General features: G+C 40.2%; 2 protein-coding genes across 2 annotated transcripts in view; one reads left to right on the top strand and one right to left on the bottom strand.

The window, feature by feature from the left end:
- Positions 1-3,500, bottom strand: part of tacc1 (transforming, acidic coiled-coil containing protein 1) — a 31,048-nt gene extending 27,548 nt beyond the window's left edge. Inside the window, exon 1 of the mRNA XM_028574818.1 lies at positions 3,314-3,500. The gene's annotated coding sequence lies outside the window, so the exon portion shown is untranslated. The remainder of the gene's footprint in view (positions 1-3,313) is intronic.
- A 3,927-nt stretch (positions 3,501-7,427) lies between these two features.
- Positions 7,428-14,132, top strand: LOC114554649 (neuronal vesicle trafficking-associated protein 1). Its single transcript, XM_028576608.1, has 5 exons — positions 7,428-7,591; positions 7,866-8,019; positions 8,305-8,421; positions 11,298-11,408; positions 12,858-14,132. The coding sequence occupies exons 2-5, from the start codon at positions 7,891-7,893 to the stop codon at positions 13,056-13,058; spliced, it is 558 nt and encodes a 185-aa protein (XP_028432409.1). The 5' UTR covers positions 7,428-7,591; positions 7,866-7,890; the 3' UTR covers positions 13,059-14,132.
- The last annotated feature ends 104 nt before the right edge of the window (positions 14,133-14,236 follow it).

Genomic DNA, 14,236 nt, shown 5'->3' with positions numbered 1-14,236 from the left:
GATTAGTGAGCTGTATTGATTCTCCACCAAAAAAAAAACTAAAATTACCATCAGATGAGTTTATTTTTGTTGCATTTTTCCAAAACACTGACATTATGAGACACATTGCCTGTAGCAGCTGACTGATTGCGAGCAGGTCTACCTCTACCTCCTCTCGGAGGACCTACTTAAATTACTTTTAATTAGCCAAAGCGTCCTTCAGTTAGTCAGAAGGTAATTTTAGTCTCTAAAATGTTTAAGTTGAAACAATCTGAAAAGGGACACTGCTCGAGATATCAGAAGTAGACTGTTCTGTTTTCAGGGGTCACACAAGCCAAAAAGCTTTGGAACTGCAGTCTTATGGGATAGTCCCTCGCACTACTCTGCCAACCTGTGGAAGCTGGGGAGAGAAAGTTGTCCAGACATGCAGATTATCCTGATCTGTCATGGACTGAAGAGCCTGACATCAACTGGTAGACTGTGAACACTACTACTAGAGTCTGCGTACTGTAGACGTTCCCCGCTGTGTGTCAGAGGAGCGACCACAAAGTAATAGTAAGAGAGCAACTCCTTCATCATCATCATTCATAGTTTCCCTACACGGGGCAGGATGTCATTCATTTCCATCATGGTCAAGGGCTAGGCTCACTGGAGTCTGTAATTTAGGAAAACATACCTCATGAATACAGTTCAGTTAGTGACAGTCTCGCTATTTATAAGACCTGAAATGCAGTTGCATGCGCTTAGAGCTTGTCTGGTGTATTGCGTTGCTCTGAGCCGAACACAGCTTGTTGTACTTTGAAATGCCAGTCACAATGTGTTTTTCAGAGCGATTCAAACAGCTGTGTGGCAGAATGAAGTTCTTGTGTAATACACGGTGTACATATAGTCATGTGGTCATGTGAGTGATCACAGCCACAAAATGAGGACAATAGCTGTACAAAGAGATGGGAGACTCTTTGTAGTCCACTCCACTATAGTGTGTTTCACTATAAATGAATAAAACAGTAGATCGCAAAAATGGGTTGCACAGATCAGGAGATGAATAGGGAAATGTATAGAATGAAAAACAATCCGAATGAATGATATTCCAAATGAAGGATGACACAACCCATCGTGTTTTGAACAAAACTCTGATGCCTTTGTGCTCTTTTACATGCAATACTCTACATATCTTTCTAATGTGCGTTTCAGTTACACTTGTTTCCAGTGGTGGAATGTAACTTACTACATTCACTTAAGTACTGTACTTAGGTACAATTTTGAGGTACTTGTTCTTTACTTGAGTATTTCCATTTTACAATACTTTCTAATTCTACTTAACTACATTTTGGAGGCCAATATTATACTTTTTACTCCACTACATTTATTTGAGAGCTTTACTTACTAGTTACTTTGCAGAGTTAGATTAGTAATACAAAAAATAAATCAACTAATACATGATGATGCATTTTATAAGTTAAGCTATAGCAGTAATTAAAACTAGCAACATCTGTAGCAGCTGCAACATTAACTTAATTCATGAAAGAAGTGCATCACTAATTATAATACAGTAATACAATATGTTGTGAAATGGGCCATTCTGCATAAGGACTATTTTTGGTACTATTAAGTACATTTTAATGCAAAATACTTTTGCACTTTTACTTAGAGTATGAATGCAGGTAGTAAAAGATCTCAATACTTCCTCCACCACTGCTTGTTTTACCCTCTCTCTTTTTTTGGGATCCAGACAGAAGCAGAAAACTCTTCCCAGCCAGACTCAACACACTTTCCTTTCATTTTTGCCAGACCACGTCTGCAACTCTGTGTTATCGCAATCTCGGTCTGTGCCTGTGATTCCATTGAGAGGCATGAGACCAGAAGCGACACAAGTCTGAGAAACCGTTCTGTGTTGACTCAACTTCCCCCCCCCCACACTCCACTTCCGGCCCAGCCAGCCCTCCCAGCCACGTCCGTCCACACCGCCCAGTGAGCCTCTATAAATCAGAACAGAGCGCACAGGCTCAAAACACACAAGATGGCACTATTTTAAAACTTGTTTTGTAATCATTGGAAGGCAGTCAAAAGAGATTTGAGACACACAGAATGCACGTGTTGGGTGGGAATGCTCATGTGAGGAGAGGTCAGGAAGTGGGGGTTTAAATGCCTCCAAGAGTTCACAGGTCATCCAACTTGATCTTTTTGGCTGAAAGGAAATGATCTTCATTCCAACCACATTCCAGCGTGAATATGTTTTTTACTTGAAGCACCCTCTTTCAAAGTGGTCCTTTTCATGTTGGCAAATTAGATTACACTACTTGAAGCCTCTTGCAAATTTATGAAAGCACATTATGTAATCCTGTTAAAGCTGTCATAAGGCTTCCGTTTATGTATTTGAGGGGGAAATATCCCATTCCAGGTTCGTCATGCCGTGTGTATAAATACCACATACAGACCAAAATTCTTGTGCTCCAAACAGAATGGAAATTCACAACGAAACTATGGCTTCCTCCCGGCAAGTGACTCATTCAGAGCCGCTGTTGAACGTCTTCCACCCCTGGCCTTTCCTGATCGGAGCCCGAGCCTCTGGGTGTGTCACCCTGTGACCTCATCTTCCCAGAAAACCCCTCCAGAAAAGCTCAACAGTGACATCGTTCACATGATGCAGCAGCTCCCATGCAAGTTGTCCACAACAACAAACCAGTCGGTCCATAGAAAAATAAACATCTCACTTTGCTGATTACATCAACAGCACGGATGGCGGTGCCGGTGCTGTTCTTGCCGGTACTTGTGCCTGTCCATTCAACCAGAGCATCAACCCGAGTGTGTGAGTGTGTGTGCAGATAGCATCCTGTTTATGCAGCCTGGTTACTGCTAAAAACGTGTCCAAACCAAACAGTCAGTCTGAACCTTATTGTTATTGCCAAAGTTCTTTCCATTCAAATCTTTGTGACTCATTCTACCTCAAGGACACAAATCTTTTCCGTAACCTGCCTGTTGTTTCTGCAAAATCTTCACAAGAACAGCGTTAATGAACAGAAGTACTGAACAGCATCGCACATCACACCCAACACAAACTGCTGGGTCGACTAGTGAGGGGAATTATACATTCATGAAAAGAGGCTTTGTGTCCATGCAAAAGACAATAGCTCCCACATGGCAGCAGGACTTTTTAGACCAGACACAGCACATTCAATGAGTCATCTGGCACACTGTCCAAAAGTCAGCAGATCAGTACCAAAAAACACACACAGTTAACTAATGTACTCAAAGCACATAATGATATGAATAACGGGACACCTGACAGGCAGACTGGCTGTCAGATTTTGAGTTTAAAGAGTGTAAATCATACCTTGGTTTCTCTGAGGACTGATGGGCTGTGACGGATCTGCTGGGAGGTTTGTCTCCTTAACAACACAGTGGAAAGAAAAGTCCTTGGTCAGTGACAGAGGTCCTTAAGGGAGTTTGTGCTCTGAGTGCTTTTGGAGGTGCCGCTCTTTGAGGGAAAATACTTGTTCTCTCTGCGTGACGGAGCTTAGTCCATGTGGGGATGGGAAATGAACTTTCTGGGCAAAGAGCCAAGAGCAGAGTTGGTTTTAAAGACACAGCAGTTGCAGCGCTATGTAAGGTTTTGTCACACTTTATACAGTGTAAGTTACAAGTTAAGACTTTATTTATCATTACCATGCATACTGCTGAGTTCATTTCCACTGTTACTTAATAATAATAATAATAATAATAATAATTGTTTAACTAATGCTTAAATGAGCATTTAGCACAGCAATAGACTATATGCAGCATTACATACTCATATCATCTCAATTTAAACTAATATCATAGCTTCACACTAGCAACTTTAGTAGCTAAAATCTACATTAATTCACAAAACACTCACAAACACTTACAAAACTCTTCCAGAGGTGGAAAGTAACTAAGTAGGCTACATTTACTCAAGTAGCTACTGTACTCAAGTACAATTCTAAAGTAATTGTACTTTACTTGAATATTCCCATTTTCTGCCTCTTTATACTTCTACTGCGCTACAATTCAACTTCTACTCCACTACAAGAGGGAAATATTGTACTTTTTACTCGACTGCATTCATTTTATTACTTTAGTTACCAGTTTGAAAATTCTGATAATTTATATCAAATATAATCAACAAATCAATTATGACATATTAGACTTTATTGACCCCGGTGGAAATTTACAAGCTACCCAGCTCTATATCAAGTAAAATGAGCCCCACCTAGCATTAAAGTGATGTAATGATAATCCAATAACATAATATAGCCTACATTTTTCTGAAAACTGGTCAATCTGCATGAGTACTGTTACTTTTGGTACTTTAAACCTATATTTTGATGCTTATACTTTTGTACTTTTACTTGAGTAAACATTTAGATGCAGAGTATTTGCTACTTTTACTTAAGAGATCTGAGTACTGCTCTCTCGGTGATCTCTCCACTCAGCTTGGCTATTCTGAAAAGTGACAAACTCAGTAGGTGATCTGTGATTTTAGTATCTAAATCCCACTGAAAATGAGATTTGAATGTGCAGTATGATTTAAATAAAAAGGAAACATCTGTTCATTTGTCACTGCTGTGCTGCCTTTTTGTGGCGCCTGTTTAAAGAAAAAAAACACAGAGTTTGGTATCAGAATTCTACAGTTTTGTCCGTTAAAGTGATGGTAATGCCCACACACTTAAACAGGAATAACCACGCTATGCATGGCTATGCATAACACAAGCAGTCATGAGTTGTAAATATTTGAGCGGTTTCTCCCTCTAGTGGTTAATCCTGAGAAGGCAACTGCAGCAGAAAACCCCTGCAACACATCTGCCTGCTGCAGTTAACAGAAACTCTGGATTATACAGACATCTCAGCAGCAGCAGCAGCAGCACACAGAGGCAGCGCAGCTGTCATAGCCACCAGGCCAAGTTAACAGTTCACCAAAGAGCTGTGATTTCCATCTCAATATGTGACGAGAACACTTTCTGTTCTGCTGCTTCCTTTTCCCTATGGATTAACAGGCTGGACCTGATCAATTACGGATCCCTTTCATTCCCACTGTAGCCTGGCAACAAGCTACTGGATAATATGCACAGACACATCTTCATTTCACTACTACTATAAATACTATGATGAGGTGATATAAAGGGCTTAGTAAAATCTAAATGTTACATGTTTTTCACAGTGATTATATACTGAATGCTTGGTGCAGTGTTTGTTAATAATTCAAGTTGATTATTTAACTATAACTACAATGTATCTTAGCCTAATGGATCCCAACATTTTTGAAGATCTAAGTTTCGTGCACAGTCACACAGTCTGATTCATGACATGATGTTTTTTTGTGTGTTTAAAAAAAAATTGAAAATATACCCATTTGGACATTCAAGCACATAGTCTGCAAAGTCATTGCTGTGTAATATCAGTGAAAAGATGACAGCCATCACTACAGAACCACACTCTGATCTGTCACTTAAAGGCCCTGAAAACCTATTTTCCCCATCAGCTTTTGGATCCTGAACATACTATTTCCTGCCAAAGTTAGAACAGTTTTCATTATTTCACTTGAGAGATTTCTGTTTTAGCTTTTTTTCTCTATGCTATTCTAACTCGTTGCATGCTGATAAACAGGGGATACTCAGCTTTACTATGCAAAAATGATGACGCTGAAGAATGCTGAATGCACTGGTAGGAGGTGAACTCCAAATCCGCGCACAACAATCACCCATGGGAGTAGGCCTACAAAACAACACATAAAAGTCTGTCAAAAATCATGTTACAAACATTATTGACAGAAGATAAAGTCAGACGCACAGACTGGGGCAGAGTTGTGCTCACACATTTCTATAAAAAATATTGGCCTATTTAAAAAAAATACCCATTTGAAAAACCTATAACAGGACATTTGATTTTAATTCAATTGTATGTATTCATGTATTTACAGCATTAGAAAAAGGTGATGTCACATACTGGGGTTGTTTGGTTACTGTCAATCCTATCTGATTAAAACCACACCACAAAATCCTGATCCAGCGTCTGCTGTCAGCGTCAGAGTTCTTGAATGTTAAACAGAATAAATAATACCTTAAGATGATTTTTTTACTTTGATTCATTAATATTTAAGGTTATAGAACCATACTTGATTTAAAGCCAAGTTTTCAGGAGCTTTAAAGAGTAATTAAACACCCACTAAAAATATTTGCTGATGTGGTGGTCTAACCTCTCACCTTGCTGCCATGATGTAGGTCTACAGGTGTACTCCAGGACACTGTGACATCACTGTGAGGTATGGTTACAGGTGCAACAGAGCACCCTTCGTACCACACCCAACCAGAATTGAGACAGGTTTGAAACTTTCAACCAGAAGTTACTCTTTAAACCTGAAATAACTGATTTCTTTGGCCACTTGGGGGCAGTGGAAACACATTCTGAACTTTGAAATATCATCACATCAAATTTTACGTTGATATGGTAAACTTGTGTAACCAGTGGCTTATTTACACATCCAGCAGTTATGGAGCAACATTATAATTTATTTGGAGTTGTGTTTGTGGCCACCTGCTGAATGTTAGTATAATATTCACTCTCTTTTAGCTCTGTTTTTGTTCTCCACCAACTCTAAGGGAAACATCTGTCTCTTTAGCTGCTAAATGCTCCACTATATTTTCATCAGCAAGTAATACTGTGTCTGTCTGCTGCTGAGCAGGTAGTGTACAGTGGGTTTTTAGAAGTTTTGTATTTTATTTTATTTTTTTCTGCCTGCTGCAGCCAAAAACAAGGCTATAAGAGCAGTGAGAGTGAACCAAAACCTCCAAGCTGTGGCCAGACAGCTAAACATAGAGCTGAAACTCGCTGCAGATTCGTGAGAGAACTCTCTGTAGGTTCATCACTACAAGTGACCTCTTTCACGTTGTCACATTGTTTTCACATTCTCATTTGATACATTTATATATAAATAAAAAATACCAATAGCCATTTTAAGATTTAAAGCCAAGTTTTCAGGAGATTTAAGTAGCCTATCATCATCAGGAAGCCAGCCACTAATACACATTAGGCTAATTCAGGATTTTTCAAAAAACTACTTTCAAATGCTTTATCTCTCCATATAACTTCAATGTTTGTATAAATGTAGGCTAGGCTATGTGTGTTTTGCAGGAGACACTACAATAGGCTACTGCGGCTCTGCAAACCACAAGTTGGTATGTTCTAGATGTAGGCTCTGTTTTTGCATAATTGCCCATAGAAATCCTTTTAATAAAAAAAAAAAACAACAATCCTGGATTCCCCTCATCAATGGATACAATAAAAACACATTGCAGGCTACATTTAGATTGTGAATGGGCTCCAGCTCCTGGGTTTACTGCCACTGATCAGATGAGTAGTCTATGGATGGATGCGATGAGGATGTTACATCACTTGCAGTGCAGCCAGACGCCAGCAGCAGCATCCAGCTCGGAGGGAACGCGGCGCACAACCCCAGCTGGCCATATTGTACACCAGCTCCTCTCCGCAAATCGGCTGCGTCACACCTAACAAAACATATAGCGGCGCTGTAGCAATAAAGTCACCACATCAGGAGGAAAAAACGCTGTTTTCAAAACGCTACTCGGCTGAGCTGGTAAGTGTTTGGATGCGGTACATCTTTTCTTTTTTTTTCCACGGTGATGCATCGGTCCCATTATGTCGAAGCCTTGCTGTGTCCTCTCCTGCGCTTTTGTGGTTAACAGGCTTTCTTGTGGCCCACAAAAGCGCCTCACATCATTGTGTTCGATTTTTAATGCTGTTTGCATGTGTGAAGATGATTGCTATGGTTTCTTGAAAGATTTAAAGAATCACACAGGAGCTGAGAATAATCCTTAATGGAGTAATACGCGCTTCTACCCCCCCCCCAGGTTGGTGTTTTTTCGTGCAGGGAAAATGGTTAAACTGGGGAATAATTTCAGCGAGAAAAATAACGGCAAGGTGGTTTCTGAAGACGGATTTGACACCATCCCTCTCATCACACCACTAGATGCCAGTCAGCTGCAGTTTCCTCCACCAGATAAGGTAAGATTTTTGTCCGTTTCCACTGATTTGGAGAGTCACAGTGAGGGGGCCTTCATTTCTGTATTTCTATCATTCCAATTAGTCCAATTAAGATAGGGGACATCAAGGAAAACACATTTCTCTGTGTAACCAATGATCATCCTTACAGGTATATTATTTATATACTACAATACACTTAATGTAACCCATCCTGCCTCGGTGAACTCTCATTTTCTTCCTGAAGCTACACCTGAAAGCTGATTGGATCGTCTCTCATGTATGTGTGTGTTTTTGTGTTTCTACCAGGTGGTGGTGAAGACAAAGGCAGACTATGATGGTGAGAGCAAGAAGGGAAAGCTACGATCTCCTAAAATCGCAGAGTTCTCAATAAGCATCATTGAAGGCGTATCTGAGCGACTCAAGGTAAGAATGATGTTGCTGACATTGTCTGCGTTTCATACAACATCCCATTTACAATATATCTCCCACTCCTACACATGGATATGCCTGGAGAGCAGACAGCTGTGTCCCTGCAGCTCAGGACATTTGTCAATGCCGTCATAACATTCCCCCACCAATAACCAAGTTATACTTCTTTGCTCAGGCCACCCTAATGTCCTGTGTCCTGCGCAGCCTGTCATCTTGTCGGGCTACACAGGGAGACATAATGCATAATGATTCACTTAACCCCGCCCTGAAACTCTCATTAATTCAGCTGCTGCCATGGCGATGGCCTCCAAACAGCAAGCATCTCTCCCACCTCCCTCAACGCCCCCCTGGCTGGCAGATGTGTGACACCATATAGAATGATTAAAAAGCATGTGCTTTTGTAAAAGAAAAGATCAAACACAATCCTGGGTGACTGAAGACCTCCTTGCATACTTCAAAATGTATGAACTATGTGTTCTGCATGCAGACTAAGCAATAGTCTACTTGATATTCAAAATCAACAGATGAAACCGTCTCTGTGAGGTGTGTCAGGCTTCCTTTAGTAAAAGAGCTTTAATTCTCAAACATCTGAAAGGCAAGGAGGCGCACCACTGTCTAAGAGAACACAGCTCACTTCCTCTGATCGTTGTTTTGAAATGCTGCAGGCAGCCCTTTCATCACAGACAGTCCTTTCGTAATCTCCTGTTGCTTTGCACTCTGTCTGCTCTGCTGTGTAACTGGGGGATTTATACAGACAGATATAAATAATATACTTTTATTCATTTTGATATGTGCTGTTAACAGTCTAATTAAACCGGTGCCAAACATACTGGGTGCAAAAAGGACTTGTTTGAGGGCACCGTGCTTCCAATCCAAGAAACCCTCAAGAATATTCTGACAGAGATTTCACATTTGCATCTGGATTTCACTGTTTCACTTTCTCAATAATCCAATTTGCCCACAAGCAAAATAACATATGGACTCATAAAAATAGCTTGTGCACACCTTGGGGCTCAACATCTTCGGCGATAATGAGGCGATTTCTCCCACACCTTGTCCTATCCCTCCCTCCCACTTCCTAGAAACACCAGTAGTCGTTACATAACTCCCCTGAGAGGTGAGAGCTGGGCTGTACAGATGGTCACACAAGCCATCTTCCTGTCGAGTTACTATGTGCAGAATATCCTTTATAGGCCTGCCTGGCTGTTAGTGACTGTTATTTATAAAACAGGTAGCTTAAGTCAAGCAGTCTGATTGGTTCACAGCTGTAATAAAATAACCATATACAACGGCTATGACGTCTAATTCCTTTGCACAATAAGTATCACTCTGTGTCTGAGAAAAAAAAAACGCTTGAACTGATAGCCTAACTTAGATAGCTAAAACCCAAAACAAAATGGAAACATTTAGGGTTAAATTCAACCTCCTGAGTGGCCTAACTATGGAGGAGTGGATTGAGCAGTACCCATCTCCTGAGGACAGAGGGGAGCAGCGGAGGAAAATATGTCCTTTAGCACAGAGATTCTCAATAGTTTTTTTAGCCAAGGACACCTTAACAAGATAGAGAATATGCCGTGGACCCTGTCATACATGTCCCTTGGAATAATATGACGTAGCTAAATTTCTGTAGTCTTAGTTACTTGAAAGAACAACACAAGAGAAATGTATTAGAAAGATATTAGACATGTTTTAAACAAAGTTGCAGAGTCTAAGATTTGTTGGATTACAACTCTATGAACTATTATAGATTTGAAAATTGAAATACTATTCGTTGAACAATGGAGCCTTTTGTTAAAAAAGAAATACAAAGTTTTACATGATGATTTGAATGAATGAATCTAAAGACTTCACAGACCCCCTGGCAGAGTGCCACAGACCCCACTTTGAGAATGAGACCTTTAGCAGAGCTGTGACATAGGTTTGATGATGGAGCTGTTGTGTATCTAGGCCTATTGTCTAATCGCAATTATTTTACTTAATCACCATTTCTTTGTTTAACCGCAATTAATTGCTCACATTAGCTAAGGCTCTAAGGGGTATAATGGTAATAGTCAATTTTATGTTCATTTAAGAAAAAAAATACAATGTTTTATAATAAAGAGGCGTGGTTTGCTTCATAGGCTGTGTACCTGTGTTATACCATTATCTGGATCACATAACAATGATACAACCAAAAGATGCATCCTGGGATTCATTCAAAACTTGCTTTTGTTTAAAAAAGTAACACATTTGACTGAAAGAGACAGTTATATTGTTAAAGGTCTCATGGTATGAAAATTTCACTTTATGAGGGTTTTTAACATTAATATTCGTTCCCCCAGCCTGCCTATGGTCCCCCAGTGGCTAGAAATGGCGATAGGTGTAAACCGAGCCCTGGCTATCCTGCTCTGCCTTTGAGAAAAGGAAAGCTCAGATGGACCAATCAGGAATCTTCTCCTTATGAGGTCATAAGGGGAAAGGTTACCTCCCCTTTCTCTGCTTTGCCCGCCCAGAAAATTTGGCCCGCCCACGAGAAAGAGAGAGTGATCATGGCTTGCAAACAAGCAAAGTGGCAGTTGCTCAAGGCCACACCCCCACCCTCCACCTTGCCCCCCCCTCTCTCCTCCTCAATAGCATTTAAAGCTACAGACACATAAATGGCACATCCTAAGGAAAGCTCATCATGGGACTGGCTGTAGTGGCTGTAATTCTGCACCAAGGCTGAATTTCGGGAAAGAGACTTCAGATACAGTATTAGGGGACCACTAAGGCCTATATAAAAGCATCCAAAAAGCATCATGTCATAGGACCTTTAATCGCAATTATTTCTGAGACAATTAATCGTACAGTAAAATGTGGAATTGTTACAGCTCAATGTGTCTCTCCCATAGGTGACCTTGCTTGTGATCTGTGCGCTGGCCTTCCTGGTGTGTGTGGTCTTCCTGGTTGTCTACAAGGTCTACCAGTACGAGCAGCCTTGCCCCGACAGCTTTGTTTACACGGTAAACACTTAATGAGCATCAATGTTTGTGACCCTGTCTGACAGTGATATGTTAAAGTGCTCATATTTTGCACATTTTCAGGTTCATAATTGTATTTAGAGTTGTACCAGAATAGGTTTATGTGGTTTAATTTTCAGAAAACACCGTATTTTTGTTGTACTGCACATTGCTGCAGCTCCTCTTTTCACCCTGTGTGTTGAGCTCTCTGTTTTAGCTACAGAGTGAGACATCTCACTTCTGTACCATCTTTGTTGGGCAGTTGCACATGCACAGTAAGTACTGCTAGCTAGACAGTTGCAGAGCATGAGGGCGTGCCACGCTAGCAGCTAGGCGAGCATTATAACGTGAGCTACAAAGTGACGCACGTTCCTCACGGAAGTAAAGGCTGGACTACAATAGAGCTGTTTGGAGCAGTTGGTGAACAGTGTTTTCTGTTGGAGATGGTAAGTCCCTTTGGAGTTGACTTTGGGCTTTTTCACTTTGTAAACCAAAATGTGCACAAAAAAATATATAACACAATAAAGGGTAAAAGCCAAAAAGCATAATATGAGCACTTTAATGTGATTATCTTTTTGTTTCATTGCTTGTTTTATTTACTTTGCAAAGCGTTTTAGCAGTTTTGAAGAGGGATACATAACTTAGGTTTACTATATAATAAATATGCCATATAGACAACCTGACTGTCATAATGGATGTCATAATTAAGGTAAGCATTTGCAGGCCAATGTTTTTACCAAGAATCTTTTTCACGATAAAAGAAATTCAAGTTAGATTTACCAACAAAACAAATCTATCCTTTCAGTTCATCAGAATAGTTTTCAAAGATTTAATAGTTTTCTGTTTGTAGGCATGATCTATAATAGAATAATTTTTTTTTTATTCTATTATAGAATTTGAGGCATTGTGAATAAAGCTTTTTCACTGTACCAGTGTTTGGTTTCTAAAATGACTCTGAATGAATGAATCTGGTTTTTACATTATTTTAAACTTTAAAAATAAGTAGTAATACAATCCTCTTACAAATGAAAAGTTGTCGCTCAGTCCAATACACAGCTACAGCGAGTGCTGGCCACAAAAGTTATATAGGCTTGCTATAAAACCTGTGGCAGTGGCGTCAAGGACCGTTGACTCATTTCTGCACAAGCCTAATCCATTTTCACAGGCACCGGTATAGATTAGGTAATGCAGCTTAGTTTGTATCAAGTTGTTTCATCAATTTGTTTTTTGTTTTTCATTTTCTGCGTGATCTTTTGCTCTGGTACAAACAGCGCAGCTGTTTTGTCACAGTTGTCTTTTCTTCTCATATAACTGGGAACTGTGAATCACAGTTTGTTTCCCAGAATACCATTATACTACAGAAATAATAATGTTGTCACCTAGTGTGTTGTTTTTCTTTTCACAATGGCTCGTCTCTGTATTTTGATCTCGTTCCCTCTCTTTTTGGAGCAGCAAGGTCGCTGCATGCTGGCTGGGATGTATGGCAACTACCCCCCTCAGGGCCCTGGGGGCCGCGGGCGCCTCTTTACCCTCATAAACCACTACAACATAGCCAAGCAGACCATCACCCGGTCAGTATCACCATGGATGACCATCATGTCTGAGGAAAAGGTCACCCAGCAGGAGACGGAGACTGCCCAGAAACTGGCTTAACCAACCTGGGATACTGGGATCAGGAGGTGGCCTAACCTGCTGCTCAAAGAAAGAAAGAAATAAATAATATGGTTGTGCCATTCAAGCAAACCTCAGAGTCCCGTGGCTTTTTGTGGGTGAAAAATCAACTTCTCTTGCCTGAGGTGCTCTGCTGCCTTGTTGATGTAGTTTGGTCAGCTGATGTGTACTGTAGCAGGAAATCTGTGGAAATTAGTTTTCAGCAAAGCAAGCGTTACCATTGGGTGGATTCATGGTTTGTTTGAATCGCATATGTCGTTATTTATTTGCACTTAAAAACAGAGCAAACCTGTAGATAAAGTCACACGGATACAAACACAGACACACACTCACTGTCTTTGTACATACACATATGTAACAAAACTCTCTTTAGTACTCACATTGTGAAATGACTGCACCATCTCGTGTCTGCGTCGCTTGTTTTAACACACATGCACGCAGGACTCTAAACACAATCCGTTTGGTTTGAGCTCCCCCCCAAATACATCAAGTACTGATAGCGCATGTCAGACCTCACGAGGTCCAGCAAGTGGTACATGTCTCACAAGGCGCCAAAGTTTGCAGCATATTTGCCACTGAGGTCATCTATGTCAAAATATTTTACTGTCATGATATTGTGAATAAATGAGGCTTGACCTGGAGGAAGCCTTTTAACCAGCGAAAAAATAACTATTTTAATGGTGTTGTTTTGTCACAGCCCATACTGCTCTCTGCATATACTGCTGTTAATGAGTTGATGCATTGTCTTTTTAACCAGCATTAATGATTGTCTACGTTCATTTAAACTACTTGTGAACACCATGTGCTTTTCTTTGCTGGCCACTTAATGGTTACTTTTCATAGCATACATTTTATGCTACTGTATTGAATGTTTTTGCATTGCTAGTGAAGCCACTGTATTGTGCAATGCTTTGCATTGATTAATGTCACCACAAATGGCTGTTGGTAGCCAGATGCTAGACTTAGGTTGATGTAGTGGAACAATCTGACAGTAGTCGCTTGTACCGATGCTTTCTTCTGTATTTGTCATTTAACTTATTAAACCGTTACAAATGATGTACTTTTTTCAAACAATGTAAGGATTGCCATTAAAGTGCATTTGCTACATAAAAATGTTAAATGAAAATAAAGTGCCCACATTTCACATCAACATCCAAGTG

Source organism: Perca flavescens, chromosome 4 (genome assembly GCF_004354835.1).
Source record: "Perca flavescens isolate YP-PL-M2 chromosome 4, PFLA_1.0, whole genome shotgun sequence".
NCBI classification, from domain to species: domain Eukaryota; kingdom Metazoa; phylum Chordata; class Actinopteri; order Perciformes; family Percidae; genus Perca; species Perca flavescens.
This window is presented reverse-complemented; position numbering and strand designations above follow the sequence as displayed.